This window comes from Scardinius erythrophthalmus (assembly GCF_964197995.2).
Source record: "Scardinius erythrophthalmus genome assembly, chromosome: 9".
In the NCBI taxonomy this organism is placed as follows: Eukaryota; Metazoa; Chordata; class Actinopteri; order Cypriniformes; family Leuciscidae; genus Scardinius; species Scardinius erythrophthalmus.
Genome location: NC_138229.1, coordinates 6,966,749 through 6,993,369, shown reverse-complemented (window position 1 = coordinate 6,993,369; position 26,621 = coordinate 6,966,749). Strand labels below are relative to the sequence as shown.

Below are 26,621 nucleotides of genomic sequence, written 5' to 3'. Positions count from 1 at the left end.
CACTTTTTTCACTTCAGCAATAATCTGCCAAGTGTCTTCTTTAAAAAGAGAACAAATTTAAGTCTGTGCTCCAAAGCATTCAAGAATTATGAGAGTTTAAATTGGAAATTTAATTTTTAGGTCTACGCTGAAAAAGTGGCAAACAGGTAATAAATGGATCATAACTATTGCAGAAATATAATTTAGTACTTCAGAAATAAAATAAAAATCAGTCATTTTTGAGCACCACGCAACACCAGAGGGTTAAATGTTTTAATATGCACTGTGAACAACTGCTCAAATAAATTAAATGGCCACAAGCCACATCTTTTACATTCTAAAAGGAGTTTATGCAGCATTAGATGTATATACACATATACGTCGTGACAAACACACTAACACAATATCTGCTTTGGTACAAAGTGCCATAGCATATGCAGCTTCATTAGGAAGACTTCATTCAGACTCCATTTCAACAAAAACAAGGTGCAGTTGTGGGATTACGTCACTACAAGCCAGTGGCGCTGGATCGTTCATTCAATCAATGAAAATAAGCTCTATTAGAATAAATATAAATATGGAAATCTTGCATATAAACAAAATATACCACTTGGCCCCATTAAAGGGATAAGCATATGGATTGTCAAACACTCATCTAGAACATTTAAGGATTTTGTGGCTGTATGTCTACGGTCACGCTTTAATGTGAACTGCTTTACATGGACTGTATATAAGTATGTGTTCAGGTCAAGACAGATCGCTACAGATCTGCTATGGAATCACATTTATACTTGCAAGACAACTAGGTTTTACTTGTGCTGATTTTAATTAGCAGAGCTGTCTTTAGCTCTCGGACGGACGATGTGTTCGAGCTGGCCCGCGTCGGACACGTCGTAGCTGGTTTTGTACTTGGCCAGAATCTTCATGAGTGGACGCAGTCTGAGCCACCACTGTTCCTTCGGGATCCTGTGACTGGGAATAAAAAGTATCAGGTCAAAAGCCAAGTCTGTATCATTTTAAAATGTTTTTGAAATGTTAAAGGGAGCATATCATGTAAAACAGGATTGTTTTCTCCTTGCTCTTTTGAGTTAAATGAGTCATGACGAGAGAAATCAAAGTTGCCTTGATCTTTTGACATATAAAAGGTCTTTGTACCATTAAAACATCCTGCAAGTTTCAGACTATAAATATCATTCCTATAAACAAAGCATGTTTTAAATCAAGTCCAAAAGGTTTTATATGTATAATGTTTTCAAAACACTTACTCTCATGCAACAGCGAGTGTGCATATTCTAGCTTCATGTATTTTTTTTTATCAACACTTGAATGTGGGTAAGTTCATAAAAAAAAGCAACATTTTGAGCAAAAAGCTGAGAAAATCACATTTTTGTCAAAGGTTTCATCTGGATCGGATTCAGAACGATGACCAAAACACATATGGAGTAGACTGAGTCCATCAACACACATTTCATTCAGTAACATTAGGCAGTTTTGATTTATAAGCTGTTTAATAATGTTGATGATCGCATTATTTTACATCTGCATCTGCTTACATATGATATCGCTCGTTTCTGCTGCTTTTTTCAGATGTTTTGATCAGGAGATTCAGTACTCTTTCAGTTGCATAAAAGGAAAGCTGGAAAATTCCATCAATGGCGTGGAAAGTGTTAAAACATCTTTTGAGACGGTCAGAATGAGGGTTGAAAATATTCCACACACACACATACATCTATACTTTATTTGTTTTATTATTTATTTAAGTCCCTTGACGTTCGCTTATAATGTTAATAGATAATAAAAATCCATGTCATGACCCCTTTAAAAAGAATGAACTCTTTCCACGCCATTGACGGAATTTTCCAGCAATCAATGTTTTAACTATTATATGATAGGGGCGCTATTACGCCTCTTCTGAAAGAGTACAGAATCTCCATATCCAAAAACAAGGAGCAGAAACGTGATGAAGATTGCTAACGCACATGTGAAATAACGCTATCATCAAACATTAAACAGCACATGCTAGTCTTAGTTAATGAAACAGTGAATCATTTTGTGAAGAAACTGGTTTAAAACTGGCTTAGTTTCTCCCATCATTACTCTAAAGTCCCCCCAGATCATTTATTAAAATTAAGCAGAAATATTAACATATCATCACCCTATTTACATGTGCATGGCTGTTCAGTATTTAGAAGTCTTAAAGGCACAGTATCAAACAGCCTTTTTAATTCTAAAGGTCAGTGAGATAATGTCAAGTCAGACTAAATTATGATTTTTTTTGGAGCAAGAACCTTAACATTACACATGGACTTCAGAGGAAAAGGTAAAATGCTACATAATAAAATCCTTTAAGAGTTGCCTTGGAAACAAATATTATGCCATCATTACTAGGATATTAGCTTTGTTAAGTGTGTTTGTTGTCTTACACGAAATCAGTCTCATCCTTCAGTTGTACGACGGGCTGGAAAACCAGAGCCCTGCGCCGCATCCCCAACAGACACGCAGAATCCTCTGTGTTCGCAAACACACGTCCTGCCGAATACACAAAAATATGGTATTGCACACAGTCCACAAGCAGTTCAAAATCACCAGCGAAAGTTACAAGCATAATAACATTGCACTTTGAAGTGAATTAAGACAATACATTTTTGAGATGCAAATCGTTTACCTTCATCTGAGCCAACCGAGGAAAGCAAAAAAGAGCAAAAGAAAATAACTCAACACTATGACATATGAAAAGCTATACAGTCAAGACCGGACAAGTTTATATTTGTATATAATATATTTTGTAACACTTTACAATAGTTTTAATTTGTTAACATTAGTTAAAGGGTATATGTGTATACCCAAATATGAAAATTCTGTCATTAATTACTCACCCTCATGTCATTTCAAACCCATAAGACACAAATGAACATATTTTTGATGAAATCTGAGATTTCTGTCCCTCCATTGACAGTCTATCCAACTACCACTTTGACGCTCCAAAAAGATCATAAAGAGATCGTAAAACTAATCCATATGAATTTTGTCCAAATTTTCAGAAGAGAAAATTGCTTTATATGATAAACATTGAATTTGGGCTTTTATTTACATATAGACGTTGATCAGTGAACATAAACAGAAGCTCAAACGTGCTGCGTAACACGAGAATGAACCTCATTGGTTCTCGCACGTCAAGCGAACATGCTTGAGCTTCTGTTTACTACAACTGATGTGTGAGTTGATGAATGTTTATATGTGAATAAAAGCCGAAATTCAATCTGTTCATCATATAAAGCAATCGCGTTTTACAATCTCTTTATGAACTTTTTGAAGCGTCAATGTGGTAGATGTGTAGCTGTCAACTGAGGGACAATAGGCTCTCAGATTTCATTCAAAATATCATTTGTGTTCCGAAGATGAACGAAAGTCTTACGAGTTTGGAACGACATGAGGGTGAGTAAATGATGATTTTAGATGAACTACCCCTTTAACTACATTTGTAAATTGAAAAATTAACAACATTTCGACCACTTTTATGAATCTTATGAATTTTAAATCTTAAAATTTACTAATAAGCTTTTAAGATCAAAATGTGTCTGTATACAGTATATATATATGATACATTTGATTAATAATAAAGTATGTGTAATTTATATGTATAACATTTTATTATAATATTTTATAGTTTCAAATTAAAAAAGCTACATTCATTATTTTATTAATAGTAATGCATTATTATACATACAACATACAATTCATTATTAATAACAGTTTTTTAATAATATCTTTATTATAATACTTATAATAATTTTATTTTATTGTTTTATATTGAATATTATATTACATTTTATATCCAAATCTGTGCAACCCATAAGTATGACAAACACATGGCACTGATGTTAATTTACTAAACTTATGTAATTGTGCTCATTAAAATGACATTATCCTCTTAGTTAATCAAGATAATTCTGTATAATTACATAAATGTATTTGGTGCAGAAATGAGATCTGAGACTATCAGCATGTCATTTCCTGCAGCTGTGTGAATATGTAAGTTTTCTGTTGCTGCTTTAGCAAGGACAGAGTCTGAGTCCACACAATCCCAGACTGCATCTTTACAGGAGTGATTTGATTTCTCGTTACCTTCTCTGTAAAACTCTTTGAGCTTCTTGGAGATCCACTGCATGGCTTTAGCAGCGATCTTGGTGCCAAAGTTCCTGTCGAACGGCGAAGGAGCACCACCCTACAGGACATCATAACATGGCGAATGAACAATATTCTGATCATGTTCAATTCTCCTGTGTGTGTGTGTGTGTGTGTGCGTGTGTGTGTGTGTGTGTGTGTGTGTGTGTGTACCTGCTGCATGTGTCCCAGGACGTTCTTCCTGCAGTCAAAGACTCCTTTGCCCTCTTCAGTGTACAGCTGGTAGATGAAGTCAGTTGTGTAGTTCTCACTGCAGTTCTCATTCCTGTAAAACACACACACACATTCAATCACGCCTCACTCCTTCTACACATACAGATCTACATGATACAGCTGAATGAAATCACTGTGGTGTATAAATGCTGTGTGTACCATATATAGATCATACCTGAGCACTAAACCCCTCTGGATGCTAGTCTTCATCTTCTCAGTTAAATGTTCGACGTTAGACTGAAAAATAGAGCACTCATAAAAACTCAGCATGTCTCTCTCTCTCTCTCTCTCTCTCTCTCTCTCTCTCTCTCTGTTTCTTTAAATAGTACACACTGCTATATATTCTTGCCTGCGCATGGGACAGAGCAGACAGAGGACGGGGAAGGAGAGAACACTGTAATCACCTTATCCATTCTATAGTTACACTGCAGGTGTAACATAGGTGTATATTTGAAATATCATATTCAGATAATACATTGCAGTGAATATGGACAGAAGTGCATGTCCCTCACCTGTAGGTCTCGGATGTCAAACGGCTCTTCATAGATGTAGGCTGCATCGGCTCCGGCCGCCAGCCCCCCCACCGTCGCCAGATAACCACAGTATCCGCCCATCGTCTCAATGATGAACACGCGGCGCTTGGTCCCGCTGGCGGACTGCTTTATCCGATCACACGTCTAACACACACATTGTAATGGTTTAAGAATGAAATCTATCCGTTACTCATGCACACACACTTCATTAACGGACAGAGTTCAGACTGCCGTTCTGACACACAACCATAAACTCAGACATACGGGATATTAAAGATGCTTTCAAGTATAACACAAGTACTGAAGCATGGTCCAAAATGAACCGGCCAATAGTGGGTCAAAATATTTATTAAAAAATATATATATATTATTTCATATATTATATATTAATAACATTTATTTTTAAATAACATTTCATATAATTGTTCTGTGCATTATTTATCATTAAAAAAATATTTTGTGCATATTACAATAAAATTATATAGTACTTTCTTAGAGTTAAGTTTTTGAATTATACATGTTCTCCATATACACTTTGTCCATTTATAAAGTTGCACTTCCAACCAATTTTATGCTCACAGTTGGCACTTGTTGAGTGTTAATTTTGGACCTGTATGCAAGATATCGCATGCAAGCACGAGACACAATATAGTTCACAACAATAGAGAACATGCATGTGGTTCCAACTCAGAAAATAAGTGATTTTTGTGAGGATCCATGTTTACCATGCAACTTGGGAAAATATACAAGCTTTCAGATCAGCATATAAATCTGTTCCTGTAGTGGACAGACACAGTTTGGTATGTTATATAACCACAGTCTGATAATGTATCTCACATCTAAAGCCTAATATCTCACGGGCAGATATCTAAACAATTAAATTAAACCTGGAAAAACATTCTGTATGCGTTTCTCGTGATCGTTTCCCGTGACCTCCAGACATGATCGTAAAATTGTAAAAGGGCACTAAATAGTTTTTTCCACTTGAAAAATTATATTTTTATAAATAATTGTAAAAATATACAAAATATATATTTCTTATAACTTGCATACAATTATATTCTTATAAAAATATATAAAAAAAAAATATATATATATATATATTTCTTATATCTCCCAGGCATAATCATAAATTCAAGGTGCACTAAATTTTTTTTCCACTTGAAAAAAAAATTATATATATATATATATATATAAAGTACATTTGACAAATCAATTTAAAGCGTTTTTTGTCAAATACATTTAGTGTGTTTTTTATTTTACCTAAAAGCAATATTGAGATCACATGACCAGCCGAATACTAGAGTATACTCACTAGGTTGTGTTCGACTTCATGTGGCGGCGAGAGTTGTCGCTTGCAGTCTGTTGCTTCATGAAGCAACAGAAACACTTTTCATGTACTGCTTAATACAGCGCCATCTGTACAAGAATAAAGTTCAACATAAGCCTATACTATTTAAATACCAATAAAGTGGGTCTATATATTTTTATCTATGTTATTTTGATAAACATGACACAATATAACATTAAGGTTATTCTGCTCACCAGCCACTGTGGCTATAGTGGTTTTCCAAAGTTACAAGCCACAATTTTGATATCGATCCCATGAGGAAATACCGCCATCTAGATATTTTTAATATTATCTAATAATTTGATAATAATAATTTGCTGTGACTTTAAGACCCGACACACGGATCCCTTATTCTGTTACAGATGTGTTTTCTTTCTAAACTGTTTACGTTATCTTAAAACATAACCAACTGTGTTTACATGAGTACTCGCCAAGACCGGCATTTTGACATTATTTTGTGTGTATTTGACTGTTTAAGCGCAATAAGCAGCGAAAAATAACTCAATTTCATATGAGGTGGCTTATGTGCGCGCACTTTGGGTGTAAGCACAAAATCTGCGGGAATGAGTGAAATTATGCGCAAATACGCACAATCACGCTGAAATTCAAGCGCTGTAATATTCATCCAGAGAAAATGAAACAAGTGAGTGAGGGGAGGCGGGTTTGTGTGTTAACTTGCTGTGTCGTCATGCAGCCGGTCTGGACACGCTGCTTTCGAATCACTCTCGAATCACTCATGTGTCACAATGACGCTGTCTCAAGTCGGACAAAATTTCGAATCCGCAATTCCGAATGCAGTGCTTCAAGTCAGATGCCGATCGGTCTGCGCAGCGCCACATGAAGTCGAACACACCTGTTACCTTGGTAAACCCACACTTCCTCTTGGAATGAATTAATCATTCATGCGAAAGGGAAGTTCTACAATGGTACTGATAACCAAAAACATTTTCTTGCGTGTGATGCTGAATCCACACAGTAGGTGTCAGTATAAAATCCAAGAATGCTGTGATTTGTTGTTTTGTCTCAGTCTTACATTACCTAGAATGACTTATTGCACCTTTAAAGATACAGTCTGACCAATTCTTTTTATTTCCGCTGTACTAATCAGCATCTGGCTTTCCGGGGCGAGGATGGTGTGTCTTACCTCCACTATGGCATTGAGGGAAGTGTCAGCGCCAATGCTGAAGTCAGTGCCGGCTACATTATTACTGATGGTGGCGGGCAGCATGCACATGGGCACACAGAACTCCTCATAACGGCTGCGGGCATCCACCAGCTGCAGCAAACTCTCAAAGGCCTGCAGCAGTGCACATGCATTAGGACGATTGCTCTTACTAGTGTACACAAAACAGGACGTCCTTTCTGACTGTTTTGAGAGGGAAAAAGTGTTTCCTGTCTGCTCAAGACGATTAAGTCGAAAGTTGACCACCAGATCCTCGTGACGTGGGCATGGCATTGGCTAAATGGTGACTGTGGCAAGTTATTTAGAAAGCAGGAAACCTCACAATAACCAAAGTGTGACCGACTGCACAACCACACCAAACAGCAGCACAACCAGACCTTAAACAGCACAACATAACACACACGTGCAGACAGAAACACACAAGACATCAGGCCAGGCCCAAAACAGCATGCAGTTGGTCGCACTTACATTTGATTTGATTTGTACAACTTAATGTCTATGGACAGCATATGAATTTAAACTGAAAAATGAATGCATGAATTTGGCAGTGTGCCACTAAACCCAGCTAACAAAGACTGAGAACTTTAGCTAATGTTCTGACAATGTTCTTCCAGTAACGTTAATATAATATTTGTTCAAAGTTATGTGGTCTTTAATAATGTTCTTAAAACGTTAGGACAAAAGCATATACATCGTTCATTTAATAATTTTTTTCAAACGTTTTAGTTGGATGTTGGTCTAACATTTTTTAAATGTTACTACTTGTTTCAGAATGTTCAGAAAACATTCAGAAATAAAGTTTTGGTAACATTACCAAAATGTTCTTAGAACATATTTTGGTTAGCAGGGAATGGTGTCCATAATCATTCAATTTTAACTTATAATAAGAAATATTTCATTAATCCATTAGCATCAGTGATTAAGAGTATTTTAGGAGCATGTAATTATTTGTTATTGCTGAAACACAAAATAAAAGCTTATTCCACAACATAAATAGGATATAAATTAAAGTTTACCCATTAAAATTAATGAAAAATTCTGTATTGATTTTTGTCCACCAAATGTTGTTGTTTTTTTTGTTAGTGATGTTATTCACGGTCAAATGCTTTTGAACTCAATTTCTAATACTTAGTCTCAGGACATTAAAGCTAGGGTAGGCAATCCTGTAGAGCTAGCCAGATTTGAAAGTGGCACCTCTTCTAAGCTCCGCCCCCTCCTGTCAGTGCTCTGTCCAAAGCCACGCCCCCCCCCCACAAACATGAACGCGCATCCACATTTGGAGTCAGCTGCACTTCACAGGAAAGCCGAGTACTTCAGCACATTATGGGCATCAACCAAACTACGTCATGTCTCATTCACCTGTAAGTAAACTATATTATTATTAAAATGAAAAAAAAAAACATGGCTATTGTTAGTAATGTTACTCGCAGTTTTCAGGCTAACGTTACACGTTTGGTGTTGTATGAACTCGGAAATGTAGCTACGTCTCTTTGGATAAAAGCGTCTGCTAAAGTAAATGTAAAAATGTAACGTTTTGTTTTGTTACTATCACTGGCAAACGTGAATTTTATGTTTTTATAAATCTTCGTTATTTTGGTTGTTAGAGCTTCCACGACGAGAGCATTGGATCTGATTGGGCTAATACAAGCTACAACAGTAACTACGTTGCCTAACATAACATATATCATGGAAATAACAAATCCCCCCGAAGCAAAACAAATAATTACCTGTCCAGCAGAAAGACCGCAACCTCGGCATCGCTTTTTAGGCCCTTCAGCTTCCTTAGTTGTCTCCAGCGTTCAAAGGATGAACCGATGTTGACCCGAGTTTGTCCTCTGGCTTTATCAAGCGCCAGTTTCGTTGCAGCCTTTTCTGCCTCAGACTTTCTTTTTTTAGCCTTTTTGTCAGGGCGAGTAGTTACAAGCAAAGCTGGTATTGGTAATTTTGGCTGCATTTTATCTGCCATTGTGCCGCAAACTCCTGCTTAGTCGGTGTAGTGAGCTATATGTTTCCGGAAACGGTGACATGTGATGAGCGCACGTAGGGCAGCGCACGCAGTGGAGCGCGGGCACGAGACATGAAGGCATCTGATTGGTTCTTTACATTCGCACCGAATGGCAGTGATTGGTCAGAGTTTTTACTGTCCTGCAGCTGCTACAGAGGTCAGATTTTTTTAATTCCTTTTTCTGAACACATAATGTATTGACTACTATCAGAATGGAAGGACCATTTCACCCAGTATAAAAAAAAATGCTTCTGAACAGGATCGCCTACCCTAGCTTTAATTCATGTGTTCATTTGTTCAGAAGCATTTATCTTATTATTATTTTTTATTTTTTTTTCTTATACAGCAGAACTGAGCTCAAAGGTACAAGATTAATAAGTATATTAATCTTCATCTCACAGTGTATATAAATAAAGGTATATTGATAAATGAAACAGAATGGAAAACTTTTAGATCATTTTTTGGCAGCACATGCATTATAATCAAATATAAAATGCAAAAAATTGTGCAATTTGGATCTCATTATGATTGTGCTACTTTGTTGGGCCAGGCCTGCAACATAAACACACACCACAGGTACAAACACACAGTTATACAGTCAGATGCAGGACTGGGTGACAGATTGTGCAGTGTGACCACATGCGTTCGTCTCCAGACACGCTGATTCAGTCAGGCCGCAGTGACCGCCAACCTCAGCCCATCATCACACACAGCGGTATCCCACCCCAACAAATGCAGCTCGACTTCATGCAACAAATCAAAGCTCTGCCCAGAGAGCACTGGAAGTATGTTTACATGCACTTTAAAAGTTCGAATTCAGTCAGACAAAGGTCATTTTAAATGTCACGTTTAGAGTGAGATTAAACTACACTGTAAAAAAATATTTTTCAAAGTTGTAAATACAAACATGATTATCGAAGTACGTTTTACAGTAAAATACTATTTCAGTCTTTGAAATTTCACGTTTATTTAAATGTGTTACTTGCAGATTCTCTGTCATTATTTGTGAAATTTACAAGCAATTTGCTGGTGGAACGCACTCCCCACCCTCATCTGGAATGCAGAATCCCTGACAACATTCAAAAGACAGCTGAAAACCGATCTATTCCGTGAGCACTTAACCTCTTAAAAAAAAAAAAAAAAAATTCCTTTCCCTTTGAAACATCACTTATCAGGTTTATGCTACTCTGTCTGAATAAAGCCTGAACTTCGTATTTTGAGCACTCCTTGCGTTGTTGTTTTTGCCTCTTCATGATGACTCGCTTAATTTAGTCCTAATTTGTAAGTCGCTTTGGATAAAAGCGTCTGCTAAATGACTAAATGTAAATGTAAATTTCTGAGGAAAAATTGTTTCTACACCAATTTTGTTTAGGCCATAACCATGTCTCAAACACTGGGGGGACCAAACCAAAGTAATAATAATCTTTTTATTTAAATGAATTAAATAATTAAAGGATTGTTAATTAATTTTTACTATTTGCAAATAGTATTTTTATTTTAATACATACATTAACTCTTATGGCAAATAAATTATGTTGAAACGGCCTGTTTCTTGTCTCATCACATTCAGTTATGAAATAATTAGAAAAGTTGAGTGGTTCCCATCACTGAATATTACCGTTGATCATTTAACATTTCTATCATAAAACAGTTTTGCTTAACTATTTACACTCGTTCACAGTTAAAAATGAAGCGTTGTGAACAGTAAGGCCTGCATTCTTTGATTTGATTGGCCATCTCAATCTTTTAAGCATTGATAAGCACTGTTAGACCACAGAGACAGAGCAGCCTAAAATGCAACTTTTAAAACTTTTAAAACATAATGAAGTGCAGCAGATTAGCATCAAGAATATCTGGGGGACAATTTGGCTACATCTCATCCCCTTAAATGTCTATGGTTGTTACGGCCCTGTATAAGATTACATATTGTGTCATGCACTCTTAATTAAGGTTCCAAAAGTTTTCACAGTGATGCCATATAGAAGATACATTTTTGGTTTCCCAAAGAACATTTCAGTAAACAGTTCTTAAAAAAAAAACTATTTTGTTTTCTTAGTGTGAAGAACATTTAATAATGTAACAAATCTTTTTCCAGTATAAAGAACCTTTTGTGCAATGAAAAGGTTCCGTGGATGTTAAAGGTTCTTCATGGAACCATAGATGCCAATAAAGAACCTTTATTTTTAAGTGTGTGTACTAAGTCAGATTAAACTGTAGCTTGACTACCCAAAACCCACAAAAGCTTGATTGTAACTGTACATGTAAACATACTTAATCCTACATCATCCTATATCAATAATTCTACCAATCACCCTGTTAAATAGCTCTACCTAAACTGAACATAACTTTCCCTCACCTTAATGCATATAAATCTACCTTATTCCACCAAATATAGCTCTATCACACTTTCTATGTTCTGCATAAGGTCTACATTTGCATCTAAAATCCAAAATTATCTAGGCTTACTGCCGATATTCACAAAATGTAATTTATCCTTCAAGTATTTCGTGTATGACCTGTGTGTTTCCTGACAGGGAGGTTGGTCATCATCAGCCATGACCTTTCAGCGTATCTTACTGACAGTGCTCTTGACAAACAGATATACATGCCCACCCCCCCAAACACACACACACTCTTTGACACGAGCGTGTGACGTCTTACATCCGTGATGGCGTTGAGGGCTGTGTCTGCCCCGATGCTCAGATCTGAGCCGGGGATATTGTTGGACACAGTGGCCGGGACCATCACCATGGGAACACAAAGCTCTGCGTGTTCGGAACGAGCTGCTTGCAGCTCCATCAACCCCAAATATGCCTGCGGTCAGAGCAAGACTTACGGGTCACTGGCTAGAGTTATGGGTAATATTAAGAAGCGGAAGGGAGCCATGCCCACTTTTATCATGAAGGTAGGAAGAGACTGGAAGTATTTCTGTAGAAGTTTTACAGTACGATTATGAAATGACAGATGAAACACAAAACAATTGAAACTCTTACTGTCTTTTCGATATGATATTATAAAGATCAGGAAAAAAGACAAAATGTGTCATCATATTGATGAAGAGCCTTTTTGCAACAACACTGCATGTTATCAGATTTTCGTCAGTAAATAGTTCAGTATCTTCAGTAATTTATTGCATTGACTACTGCATATCTTTTGTTCAAAAGTTTGGGATTGGTAAGATTTTTTTATGTTTTTAAGAGAAGTCTCTCATGCTCAGCATAAATTTGACTTACAAACAGTAAAAACAGTGATATTAAGAAATATTATTAAAAAAATAGATATATTATATATTATAATAATTACAAATAAAAATACTAAAAATTACTAATTAATATCTGGTAGCAATAGAAAAAAAACACTGTAAATTACTGTTTCTCGTCTGTAAATACCAATTTGTAATAAATACTATAAAACATATCATTAAGACATTATTTAAATGTGCAGTAAGCGAATTCTGAGAAACGAAAGGTTGTTTCGGATCGAGCACCAAAACGCACGTGTAGCCAATCAGCAGTAAGGGGCGTGTCCACTCATTAGGGGGGAAATGCCATAGGGTGTTGGTGAATTTGGGGGTGGGGCTATCAAGATAGGGGTGTGATCCTTTTGGGTAGGAGTGTGTTTGTTTTTTTTTAATTCAAATATTAACAGCGTTTCTCAGAAATCCTGTATTGCACCTTTATGACAAAAAAAGAGACACAATTGCACATGATCATAATGAATAGCAAGAAGGTAATAGAATCAAAATGTTATTTTACTTATTAATACACATATGTACATAAATGTAGACAAATACTGTAAATATTACATTACATACCTCAAATCCTCCGATAACCAGTAAAGCGTTGATGTTGTGAATGCTCATTTGTTCTGCAATTTTATCAATGTATTTTGCTGGGAGAGTTCTGAAAAATATATTTCAGGATATTAGAAAGCATCTTATTCAGTGCATAAAGGCATATCAGTGTATTTTTCACTGACAACGGGCCCTTAGAAATATAATCTTACCTTTTTGTGCCTAGCAGGGACCCGCCCTGGCCTGTCCAGCCCCCAACATCACCCCACTTTATTTCTTTTATCTGCAGAACAAATCAAAGTAAATATGGGATCATGGACCTTTGCTTGAGTTTTTAATTGTTATCTCTTTATAAACTGCTATGCTGAAAAGTATGATCACTGATACTCAATACTGTCAAACTGAGTTTAATGTTGTTTTTATTTCTCATAATATACATCTCAGATATTAAGCATTCATGTCTTACACAGAGCAACCTTGTGAAACCACTGGAAACATATCCAATCACATTTAAGGGATATTTGGGCACAAAACAAATAAGAAAACTCCTCAAACTTGCATTTAATTAGAATACACAGAGCATTAGCACCATTTCCTCTGAATGAGGCAAGTAGTATAAAGTGGATCTGTAATGCTACACTAGGTTAAATATGGCACTGAGCACAATGCAGCAGGGGATTGTGGGAGGGAATAATGGGCTTACTGTAATCATGACTGTTTATCTCATTTGGCAAGGGACTGATTCATATACACACGTCTATATGCTACGTCTATATATCTCACAGTGTTTCAGACTAATAATAATATATTATCTTTATCAATACTTTGGTAACATTGTACGTTTCAAAAATCTTTCTTAAAGGTAAAATTGTTGGTTGTGATGAAAATGATGCCACAACAATGTAATATTTGTAAAAACAAAAACAAAAAAACAATTATAAATAATTTACCTTTTGAATTTTTTTACATTTACTTCACTGTTTGTTTAGATGATCAAACTTTCTTGTATCAAAAATTCTTTGAATGTTTTTAAAATGTATTTTCCTATTTTAAAATCTTTTGAAGTCTGGCTCTGAGAGAAGCGTAAAACAATGAAATATCTACATAAAAAGCTTTTGAAAAGTTCCTAAAATCATCAAGATAAAAAAGTGTCCATATTTAAAGAAACACCAATTATACATAAAGGTCTGTTAGTTTGTGTTGTGTTACCTGTCCCTTATAGAAGCCCTCGAATCCGTCACTAACAGCAAACATAGTGTGGCCTTCTGTGATCCCGACCCTGATGGCCGAACGCACGGCTGCGTTCATGCCAGCTGCAGGAGCGCCGACATTCAATACGGCCACATTAAATGAACTCTAGTGAAGAGAAGAGAGCATATCACATACTGTACACATAATGAAACACAAAACCATTTAAAAGGAAGGTTTATATAACCAATAAGAAGTCAGGCCTCAAAGTGAGCTCAAAATATCTGCTCCCTGCTATTACATAGACTGCATAAGACATGCAGAAATGTTAATACTGTAGAACAATACACTATTAAGTCTTATTTGATACACAATGAAAACAACAGAACAAAATCCTGGATTAAGCTGCATTTGTGAGTAAATCACTCAAAATCAAGCACTGTAATCATGCACATGTGGTCTGTGGTCATGTGCCTCTGATTTGAACTTTCTTCACGTTCAGGATAAAATGTTCTATTTTTATTGTCTATGCAACTACCTTTGAATCTACTGTATTCTATAGAGTGCATGTTTTGTTAAGTGATCTGTGGAAGCCTCATGCCAATGTGATTTCAACTGACCGAGATGACACTGTCTGCCTGTACTCTCGAACAACTAATACACTACCGTTCACGTTTGTTTTTTATTTTTTAAGAGAAATTAATCCTTTTATTCAGCATGGATGCATTAAATGGATCAAAAGTGACAGTAAAGACATTTATAATGTTACAAAAGAATAGCATTTCAAATAAATTATGTTCTTTTGAACTTTATATTCAACAAAGAATCTTGAAATTGTATGTTTCAACACTGATAATAATAATAAATGTTTCTTGAGCATCAAATCAGCCTATTAGAATGGTTTCTGAAGGATCAGGTGACTCTGAAGACTGGAGTTATGATGCTGAAAATTCAGCTTTGCCATCACAAGAATACATTTTAAATTATATTCAGATAGAGAATTGTAAAAAAATAAAAATAAAAACACTCTTAAATTTAGCAGTTAATCTGTGAATCACATGTGTGCCGAATCGTGGGGCCTGGTCTGTACGGATCACGGATCAACTCATGGATCATCATGATTGCTAATCTTACCAGAGATGGAGAAAAATCCTACTCCCTGTCCCTGTCCCCAAAAATGTTGGTACTCAAAAGCACTTCCCTCCAAGTTTTCTGCTGTGCATCATTTATTGTTACCACGCATGCACACCAGTTGTGTGCACTCCTGAATATAGTGTATTTTTGATTTAAAAAAAGGTAGAAAAGTTCAGAAACCTAATCAAGAGACAAAGCATTGACTATTTTATATTCTATATTCTGTATTCTATTCTATTCTATTCTATTCTATTCTATTCTATTCTATTCTATTCTATTCTATTCTATTCTATTCTATTCTATTCTATTCTATTCTATTTCTATTCTATTTCTATTCTATTCTGTACATACATGACAATGGCCTTCCAGCATTCCATCCTCATCCACACAAGAAAATAAATAAACATTGAGCTTTCAATATCACAGAAAGTGGCTCAATCAGACCAAACATGTTGTGCAAAATATACATTATGTCTTGTTCGCATTATGACTGACTTACATTTGGAAATTCAGTATCAAACTTGCGGTGAGACAAGAGTTTGTAGGTATTCAGGTTGTTTTCAAAACTTCTAAAATACAAAAAAAGAGTAAAATGATTTAAAAGCCATTCAGACATTTCCTGTTGTGATAAAAAGCGCATAAACGGATATGAATATTTTTTCCATTGACATCTGCTCTGTAAAGTAAAATTATAATTTCTGTGTGTTACCTGCCACGCAGCTTTACAGCTTCTTCAAATCTCTTCTCATCCATGGCCTTCTGGACCTCCTGCGTCTGTAGTATGACAAACTATCAAACTGACAACTCCAAAACTCCCAAACAGAGCATCAAACTACAAGCAAATACTATTTTGATTGAACGAAACTGAGATTCAGGATTGGCTGTTAATAGAGTTTATATGGACCACGTTGTCTATAATATGCAGCAAAATAAAGTATAACTCTGTAATAAAAAAACACTCAGAAATAAAAATGCAATTAAACCTAACCTATTTTACTGATACAGATGTGGAAAGACGACAGGAAACAGGAACTTGCACTAACTGCTTGACCAAAGCTCCCAGATTTAATAAACGTTACCATAAACTTTAAAACCCAAATGTCAGTCATTAGTTAAGTTCCGTTCTCACCATCTGAACGCACTCCATCAGAGGCACCCTGACAGCCTGGTTCCCACACAGAGACACCACACACGCCGGAGTGCCAGGAGATGCTTCTAACAGGGCCAACACGGCTTCCACTCCCATACGACTCGCCTACAGAGGAACAGAGGAGAGATAGAGAACTGTGTGATGGAGAGTCAATACAACATGCTAAAGTGTGTTTTGTCTAATTCAATAAAATACAGTTAGGACCATACCAAAATGCGGTCAAAGGCAGAGGGTGTTCCTCCTCTCTGGACGTGACCCAGAATGGTGACCCGCGTGTCAAACCCCAAACAGCGCACAACCAGCTGCAGTAGAGAGTCACACAATATTCACTTCAACTCAAATACAGATGTTCCCCAAACAGATCCAGCAGGATCATGAAGACTACTGTTCAAAAGATTCTTTTCTTTTTTTTTTAAACAAGTCTCTTACTGTAAGTCTCTTATGATCACCATTTAGTGGATCAAAAACACATAAAAAAACTGTAATATTGTGAAATACTAATACAATTTAAAATAACTGTTTTCTGACTTTATATATTTTAAAATGTAATTTATTCCTGTGATGCAAAGCTCTATTTAACAAAAGCTGAATTTTCAGCATCACTACTCCAGTCGTCAGAGTCACATGATCCTTCAGAAATCATTCTAATACGCAAATTTGCTGCTCAAGGAACATTATTATTATTAATACTGAAAATATATTTAAAATATGTTTGTGCTGCTTAATATTTTTGTTGTGGAACCTGATTTTTTTTTAGGATTCTTTGAGGATTAGAAAGTTCAAAAGAACAGCAAAATAGTGAAATTATTTTCAAATTATTTTTTATATTATTATTATTATATATTATTTTTATTTAAGCAATTGAATGCATCCTTGTTGATTAAAAGCATTAATTTATTTGAAAAAAAAAATCTTTTGAACGGTAGTGTAGATGGATTTATTATTAATGTTAGACTGACTCAAAACTCCAACGTGAATTAAAACATGCATGCATGAACAAAGCAATATTTCTAAAGGGGTTTATTCTGAAGGCAAGCGCAGCAAACATAACCACAGACATGCATGATGAAAGAGACATGTGTGTGACTTAAAGGCATAAAAGTAAGTAACACACAGATCAAAACTTCAGTTACAATCAGTGTACTAAATGAAGAGAAGTATCACATGGAAACACGCACAGTTGATACTTACACAAAAAGACAAAACTCAAATCCAAAACATGCATTTGTTATTACTTCAGCAACAAAATTAGGACATAGAAAGTAAAAAATGTATAAAATCTGAAGTATTTTGTTGAGAAAGAAAGCTGTCATTTATAGGCTCATAAATGTGCTGTAGCTGTGCATTACTCACGTCCTTTATAAGGTCTGTGGTTATGGGCTTGTTGTTATGGTCTATTGCACCTTCAGCTACTATGATGATATTAAGCCGTTTCTTATCAGCACGATTCTACAAGGGAAAAAAAGCACGCACACACACATTCGTACATACATACACACTGGTGAGAAGAGGGAGAAGATACTCACGTCCTTCACTTCATTAGAGCTGATGGGGTTTCCATTTCTGTCTCTGGCTCCCTCAGCCACTATGATTATATTAAGACGAGAACCTCGCAAACGGCTCTGCAGGACAAACACTGGAGGACTGAAACATGCTGTGTGTGTGTGTGTGTGGGCATGTATGCATGAGTGTGTTGTGTGAATGTGTTCAGCTGCTCGGGAAACTGTAGCAAGCTAAACCACAAGCTAGTACTGTCAAGTTATTCTATAGAAAAAGTGGCTTGCTACACTACAAGCTACTAAAACAAATCACATTAAAGCTATAAGAAGATATTAAATAATCTAAATATCAGTTGAGATTATATGATTCAGTTAAAAAAGAGAAGCATTTTTCTGGCACAAAAACAATAGATTAATTAGTGACAGCATCAAACTTAATCTATTGATACAAATATGTTTTATACTAAACTAATAAGAAAACACTCATTTGTTTATTACAGTATTTAATTACATGTTTCTTTTTTTTATTAAAATGAAAGAGTTCCAGGAACACAACTGAGTGATGATTCAGTGTTACTCAATTAATATTAGATAATGAAAGCTGCATGTATGATATACATTTTTCTAACATTTATTCTAATGGTAATATATATATATATATATATATATATATATATATATATATATATATATATATATATATATATATATATATATATAAGAATTATTTATTACATTTAAAGAATAGATTCAACTTTTTTTTTTTAAACATTTATATTTTTAAAAGGATACATAAAAAATAATATATAATATATACTCATTCTCATATTACTATCTCTAATATAATTCTCTTAATTCAAAATAATGTATAGTTCTCTCTTTCTCTACATTTCTGCATTTGACTTTAGCTCTAGCTTGTGTGCTAATCTAGCTCACACTTGAAATGTCCACAAATATTGTTGGCTCTGATGACAAATTGCGTGTGATGTTCCTCATTTGTAAGTCGCTTTGAATAAAAGCACATGCTGAATGAATAAATGTAAATTACTTCAGCTTGCTCGATTGCAAAGCTCCATGCACAATATAATGCAACATTAAAAAACAGTGATGCAATGTTTGGTCAGGCTACTCTGCAACTGCTGTAAAAGGTAGCTTGTTAGCTACTTACGCTACTGAACAACGTAGTGAGGTTAGTAGTCTCTCTGCTTTAGTTGGTTTGAGCGTGGCTGTATGTTTCTGTGTGCATGTTTCATGTTTATAACACACTCCATGTGTTACCTCTGATAGTTTGTGACACATCTGTTCCTCCCAGCCATCTTTGGGAGGCATTTCTGGAATCAGCACCCAGTCAGCTCCACACGCCAGAGCACTGACTAATGCTAGATACCTAACACACATACACACATGGTTTAATGCTGATTATAAGCGCATGTTTCTTTTTGAGTGTTTCAAGTCTATGGTCTTACCCGCAGTGTCTACCCATGACCTCCAGCACAAAGGTCCTCTGATGGCTAAAAGACACACAATATAAAAAAAGAGATTACAATAAGGAGAAATAATGATTTATTATAATTATTTCACTCTAAAACACTTTAACAGATATCGTTCAGAAAACTCGTATCTCCATATTTTATCATTTAAAAAAAAATTCCATTCATTACTATTGGTCACCCTTTACGTCTATCTGTGGGTTTTGCAAATATTTAACCAATGAAACGTATTAAAAAGAGCTTGTAACTAAACCTCGCAACTCCATTGGATCCTCAAACTGTCATTCAAACCTGCCTCTGAATGAAGTGCCAAATGCAGTTTGGACCGTCTTTGCTTGTTTGCAAAAAGGGTAAATAAAGAACCGTTTGTTTGACTACGTACAGCATATTATATTGTAGTGTTTTCTATTCAAGAAACACTACATATATAAAGGCTATTGTTCTATGTATTTGAGGAGTAAACTTTATAACTTGTAAGTTGATGAAAATGTAACGCAAAGCACTTGCTGCCTCAGATGCAGCCGTTCTAATGATGGACAAAACATGTGTGTCCGACATCCACTGGTCAAAAACTCCATTTGAGCTTGATTGTGGTAGAAGGTTAATAATATAATGAAACATGCAAGTTTCTGATAAGCCACAATATGACCTTTGACAACAATGTTTAATTATTTAAAAAATACAATGGTTTTTTTTTCATTTCTTGATAGTATCGATTTTGGACATGAGGTTTCCGCCCAACGGCGACGATATACAGTTTAGTATGTGTGTAAGCTACTGGGGTCAGGGTGGGGGTGAGGGGTATTGGGAGGCCAAAAAATGTATTTTGTCAAAATACAAAATATCATATAATGTCAAAATATGAGGTAAATCCAGCCCTGGTTAGCGCCATGCCATGCCCTACTGTTGGGCAACAAAAATGTTTGCAAATTTAAATTGATTGGAATAACTGGGATTTTTTTTGTAATTGTTAGCATATACCTTTGTGCGGTGGTCATTATGGCGTCCACCACTTCTATGATCCTGTGCAGTGCTGAGTCAGTGCCAATGGTCATATCTGTCCCACAGAAATCATTGTCTATGGAGCCAACCATCCCAACAATATGCAACGTAGAATGAGTTTGGGAAGCCTCTTCAGTGATTTGACCTGGGAGAGAGAAACAAATCATAGATACATAGAAAAATATACAGGTTATTCAATACATATAGAAATGACAAATCTTCATCCCGTGTATAAGCCCCTCCTACTCTGCTACCTGACTGGACAAGCTCATCCAACAGTCCGCTCCACTCCTCCCTGAAGAGATTAGCTCCGGTCAAACTGCCATCTCCACCAATCACACACAAGTTAGTGATGCCACGCTGCACCAGGTTTAGAGCAGCACGCAAACGTCCCTCGTGGGTACGAAAATCCTTACAACGGGCGCTGCCAATCACAGTGCCACCCTGCACACATACAGTGACATTAAGAAAATAGGCTACACTGTAGTGTTGTCACACAAAAATCACAGATAATATTACTTATGGATCATCCATCACATTAGAAGTGGAAGGTAATGAAGGTGTTGCTTGAAAGCAGTATTTGATGCATACAGAAAATCTGGACAGAAAATGTTTTACATAACATAACATATATACATATAACATTATATAACATATATACATTTTATATATATATATATATATATATATATATATATATATATACAGTATATAATATTATATATATTGTTATATAAACATTATATATATATATATATTATAACATGTATTACATTTGTATGTTTTACATAGAATATAATAATATTAATTATTATATAATTATATTAATTATTTTTAATTATAATAAAAAAAAAAATTCTGCAGCTCCAGCAACACCCCTGCACTGTATCTTCTCTATTTTTGTGTGCTTGCTCAATTTTGTGTGTTTTTTAGCTTTTAATATAATATAGAAGTTTGCTTACCACTTGTAACATACTGGAAACACTTTCCCATGATGCCTCTTTGATGTTGTCACCTCCATCCACCATGCCCTGGTAGCCCTGAGGGAAAAAAACTATTTATGGACACCACCTTTTATTTGTGACAAGCTTTCATGTATGTCCTTTGTGCTGCACATAAACAATGCTGCTTGCTGTAATCCTAGAACCTTTATTTATCACTGCACAGTAAAGGTCATAGATACCAACATGAAATGACTACAGGAGGTTACATAGGGTTGCTAGTGTCGTGATCGGAGCACAACCTCCTGGCTACCCGTCCTCACCCTTAACCACTACATCGCAGCATAGTTAAAGGTGCTGTAAGTGATGCAACGCGTTTTTTAGGCCAAAACATTTTTTGTCACATACAGCAAACATCTCCTCACTATCCGCTAGCTGCCTGTCCCCTGAACACACTGTAAAAAAACGCGGTCTCTCTAGACACCACAGGCTCCACAAACAGCAACAAAAACAAACTGATGAACAATTTGCAAAGAAGAGGGACAAGGATAAGGAACGCGTGAAGTCCCGAATTTACATCGGAAAAACCTTTAAAAGGTGGCGAGAACTCCATCGGCAGAAGGGCTTCCAATCCGACATAGTTGCTCTGTTTTTGCAGAACAGGGAAATCCATTTTTCTTTCTAAACTGACGTTCATGTTCGCCACACCAACACAAGGATGTAATTAGCTAGATTTATGCAGTCAGCGTTAACTTTGGTGAATACAACATATATGTTTCTAGCAGCGATCAATCTCTATTGTAAATGATCAAGCAAATTCACAGTAGGGCGACAATTTGTGTGAATGATTGTTTTCATCCACTGTTTGTTATGAATTTGAATGTTCATTTATAGGCTATCAACAACTTTGACTAAATTTGTTTACGCCGCCACCGTTGTTTATGCTCACTGGGAAACGCGAACGTTATCTTGCTATTATTGCGTACTTGTATGGGAGCTATTTATAACCTCAGGTGGCGAGACGATTTTAAGATAATGTTTCTCTTTTTCTGCATTCTGTTCTGCAATATATAAAAAGCATTTGTCTAACTTGGTGACATTACACATTGAATGAAGTATCAGTAAAACTTAACTTTACTAGTGACTATTTTGACTTTCCTTTATGTCGGAAGGGAGGGGAGGAGGGAGGAGACGGGATGAGGAGGAGGGAGGAGACGGGATGAGGAGGAGGGAGGGTCTAGCTAGCCTCCGTTTTGTTTGACAACAATTCGAACGTCAACAAGAAGTAACGTCTCCCGGGATCGCTTACAGCACCTTTAAAGTCAACATAAAATCGATTTGGACAGCTTTATTAATGGAACATTGTAGAATTTCTTATAAATTATTTATTCATGCACATCATTTTTTTATATTCATGTGGTCTTGTAATCCTTAATCAAAATAACTTCCCTCCCTCTTGTAGCAACATCTCTTCTCTTCTCTAATGTGTTTACTGGCACGAGGGTGGGACAACCAGTCACTCCCATGAGATCGACCAATAGAAACCACAACCATGCAACGATCCAATCAATTCCCTATGGACAAAATCAAGTCCCGGCCTACATTTTTTCTTGTTCGAAAAACCATTGCAGTGACAAATCAGGTCCTCCCTCGAAATCGGGTCTCTGTTAGGACCTCAGGCTATCCCATTGGCTCATATTGATTTGAATATATACTCTCTATAGACCTTATGCGCCAGAGAAACCAACATCTTTAGAATATTGTCTTTTAACTTCCGTTTTTGAGGTCGCTCTGTATATTTCTATGGCATTGCTGTCCAGGAGTAATTAGCTTTTGAAGTGGATTTACTTAATGTAAAGTTAATGAAAGTTATCATGAGGGCTGTATAATGTTAAAAAGCAGATGACTTAACAAATGTCAGTCGACCGGGAAGATTTTAAAATGAGCCGTTCATTAATAAACACGCAGAATTGCTGTGAAAATACAGACCGGAAGTCAAAAGACAAACAAGCGCAGCGCTGAAAAGGGGCGGGGCTACATAAGGTCTATAGCGCCTGATTACAATTTCTACAAAATCATGTTAATAATGACCATTTATGTCTGTATTAGTTAACTATAGCAGTTACCTGATTAGCCTGATAGCTTAGTTTATACATGCATTTGAACTTACCCTTCATGTATTCACAATCATCTTTCATGTAATTACGTGTTAAATATCCAAATATTTCCATTATAAAAAAGAATCTAAAGATGTTCAATTATTCACTTAATATGCTATTATTATTATTAATTAATTAATTAACCCCACATGGAAAGAACCTATATGAGGATATATGCGCATATATGAAACCTATATGCAGTTTATATGCACATATATGATAATATATATGCTGCATATATACGTATATATGCCACATATAGGCAAAATTGAGGTGCATATATGTGCATACAGGCCATATAGGTCTCCTGTATTGCTTCTTTATATCCACATATAAGCCCTATATGTACATACAAGATATGTCTCCTATATACAGTAGCTCATGGCAGGATGGTCATTTTGTAGCTCATATCTCACTTTTGCAACTGTCATACATGATGCCTAGCTCAGATAGGCACATCTATCAATTCGAAGCTCACGGAGCTAAGAAGATCAAAAAGATTTTTTTTTTTTCTGTTCAGTTTTTTGTCTTATTTTTGTTCTTGTACTATTTGATTGTTGTTAGGTAAATAAATAATGTAAATTTCTACATTTTGGCTTGTATTTATGTTGCCTATAGCTATGGATTTGAATAATTTTACTAATATATAGGTAAACAAATAGGTGCATATATAGGTGCATATATGCACGTATATATGTACACATATATGTACACATATATGTGCATATATGTACATATAATATAGGAAAACGGCCAATTTTATATATGTCACATATATTAAAAACCTATATCAAAACCTATATTAAAACATATATGTTTATATAGGTTCTTTCCATGTGGGACAGTTTATCAAGTGAAAGAAATTGCGTTCAATTTGTTTTATTATGCACTATATAGTAAGATACATATTTTATGTATTTAGTATAACCATAGAGAGCCGATTTCAAGGGAGCACCTGATTTGTCATGACACCATTTCACTCATATACGTCACAGTAGTAAAGACTATCTCAACTTCCGTTTCATGTTGTCTTTAAACAGTTAATGTCCTATATAAATTTCACAGAGAATACATATGAATATATAGGTTCATAGTAGTTTAGATCTTAGGAATCAAAAGAAAAATCACCTCATGGACGAAATAAACCTTTGCTCCTACGTAGATTCCCATTCTGACCACTGCCCTCACAGCGGCATTCATACCTACATGAAGAAATAGAGAAAAGACTGGTCATTGACAGATTCTGATGCATCAAAACGCTCATTTCAAACCATCAACAAAGATCTCCAGACCATTTGTGGCACAAATAGAGGGATGAAAGGTGGAGGCTCTGCTCAGTATGTTCCCCAAAGTGCTGTGATCTGACAAGTTAAATTAAGCATCTATTCCCCTGAGGCAATGTCCAGCCTAACCCATAGTGATGGGAGGGCTGCTGTCAGGAAACCGTTGCTAGGAAACGTGCCATCACTATATGAACCAAGGTCAAAAGGGTCAAAAGTGGAAACTCTAGGAGTAGCAGTGCAATACAACAATACACCCTTTTCCTATGAACCCCCATTATATAATTCATTCTTGTATATACTGTAACTATTGTTTTAGGCTGGTGCAGGAAATGTGCACATGCATTCAATAGTAAACAAACAGACATGTTTCTGTGGAGAATACAATCGTCTCTTCTAACTGAGATGCAGCTGATAAAGGGAGTCAGACATTGCATCACTGAGCAAAACAACGCTTCGTGGCCTCATTAGTTCTCTCTTAAACATGCCATAAAACAATGAACGTGTCATGCATGCATTGAGCGGAAATGATTATCCGAGGCTTGTTTTAACCCGCGCACACTTGGGATGCGTTTTTTTCCCACGTGATCACGGAATCATGGGAGTCTGTCTCGCTCTAATACTTGCCTGCCATCACGTAGACGCGCACTCATTCTTACCATTATGTTTTTATTACGATGACACATAACAACACGCGATTCGCACATAATGCACAGGAAACACATAGACGGACAAAAAGCAAAAGATAGGCATATTAACGAATTGTAATTAATTTTCATTCATTCACGATTTAGGCTGACTGTATAGCAAAGCCAATGTCAGTATAAAACGTATGACATAACGTAAATGCTGCGTCATAAATATTTTATTCCAGTTGCGTTGAAAGTCGCACGAGCAGTTTACGCGTTGTCATGACGCTCGAGCTGTCATCATGATCGCTGGCGATGCAAGTTCATTATTTTAATTAAATTATCTATAAACTAGGTATTTAACCCTAAACTATCTATTTATAAACATATTCCAATCATATTTTAACAATGCGTTTTTTTAGTAGGCTCATTGATGACTGAAAACATGCTTCGTAATCGCTATAAAAGTAATTTTAGCATTTTAAAGCCCGGAACTGCCGCGCCTTTCAGTTATCATCTGTTGCACTGGTTCTGTTTTGCCTAGATGTGTAATGATCAGATCATGGATGCAAACAAATCAATCTGCCGCTGTGACGTCGACCAAACAAGCACCTTGACATCCTATTCGGTTTGTTAAAGAAAAGAAATACCTTGAGCATCTCCACCGCTCGTCAAGACGCCGATGGACTTCCCTGCTCCAGAGAGGTTCTCGATGAACTTTCTACTGTCCGCCATTATTTCACGGATGTCTTTGCGACCAGAGTAATTCCTTTAATTCCTGGTTGAAGAGAGAGCAATGCAAAGCAACCTGGAGAGGATAAAAGGCTCCGCTGCTCAACTTCTCCTGCGGTGTCGGACGTGCGCTTCGGCAACTCGCGCGCTCCGGTAGGCTGAACATCACCGCCCC

General features: G+C 36.0%; 1 protein-coding gene across 3 annotated transcripts; it reads right to left on the bottom strand.

Moving 5' to 3' along the window:
- Positions 1 to 220: 220 nt before the first annotated feature.
- pfkpb (phosphofructokinase, platelet b) lies at positions 221 to 26,621 on the bottom strand. 3 transcript variants are annotated; one of them, XM_081373512.1, is made up of 23 exons: positions 26,365 to 26,621; positions 24,934 to 25,007; positions 21,668 to 21,745; positions 20,960 to 21,149; positions 20,685 to 20,850; positions 19,680 to 19,724; positions 19,492 to 19,600; positions 18,068 to 18,163; positions 16,924 to 17,016; positions 16,694 to 16,819; positions 16,274 to 16,338; positions 16,064 to 16,133; positions 14,452 to 14,598; positions 13,455 to 13,525; positions 13,264 to 13,351; positions 12,111 to 12,263; positions 7,406 to 7,558; positions 4,890 to 5,054; positions 4,553 to 4,614; positions 4,318 to 4,429; positions 4,105 to 4,204; positions 2,403 to 2,508; positions 221 to 951 (listed from the first exon to the last, which is right to left on the bottom strand). In XM_081373512.1, exons 1-23 carry the CDS (start codon positions 26,447 to 26,449, stop codon positions 804 to 806), a joined length of 2,502 nt encoding a protein of 833 aa, XP_081229638.1. In that variant the 5' UTR covers positions 26,450 to 26,621; the 3' UTR covers positions 221 to 803. The 3 variants fall into 3 exon arrangements, with proteins under 3 accessions (XP_081229638.1, XP_081229636.1, XP_081229637.1); XM_081373510.1 differs by lacking the exon at positions 7,406 to 7,558; XM_081373511.1 differs by lacking the exon at positions 12,111 to 12,263.

Excerpts from the sequence above, each read along its gene's own strand:
- pfkpb (XM_081373512.1), bottom strand. The coding sequence starts at position 26,449 with ATGGCGGACAGTAGAAAGTTCATCGAGAACCTCTCTGGAGCAGGGAAG. Across the intron at positions 4,205-4,317 it reads TCCTGGGACACATGCAGCAG|GGTGGTGCTCCTTCGCCGTT; the intron begins GTACACACACAC and ends GATGTCCTGTAG. Across the intron at positions 952-2,402 it reads AAGGATGAGACTGATTTCGT|TCACAGGATCCCGAAGGAAC; the intron begins GTAAGACAACAA and ends TTTTATTCCCAG.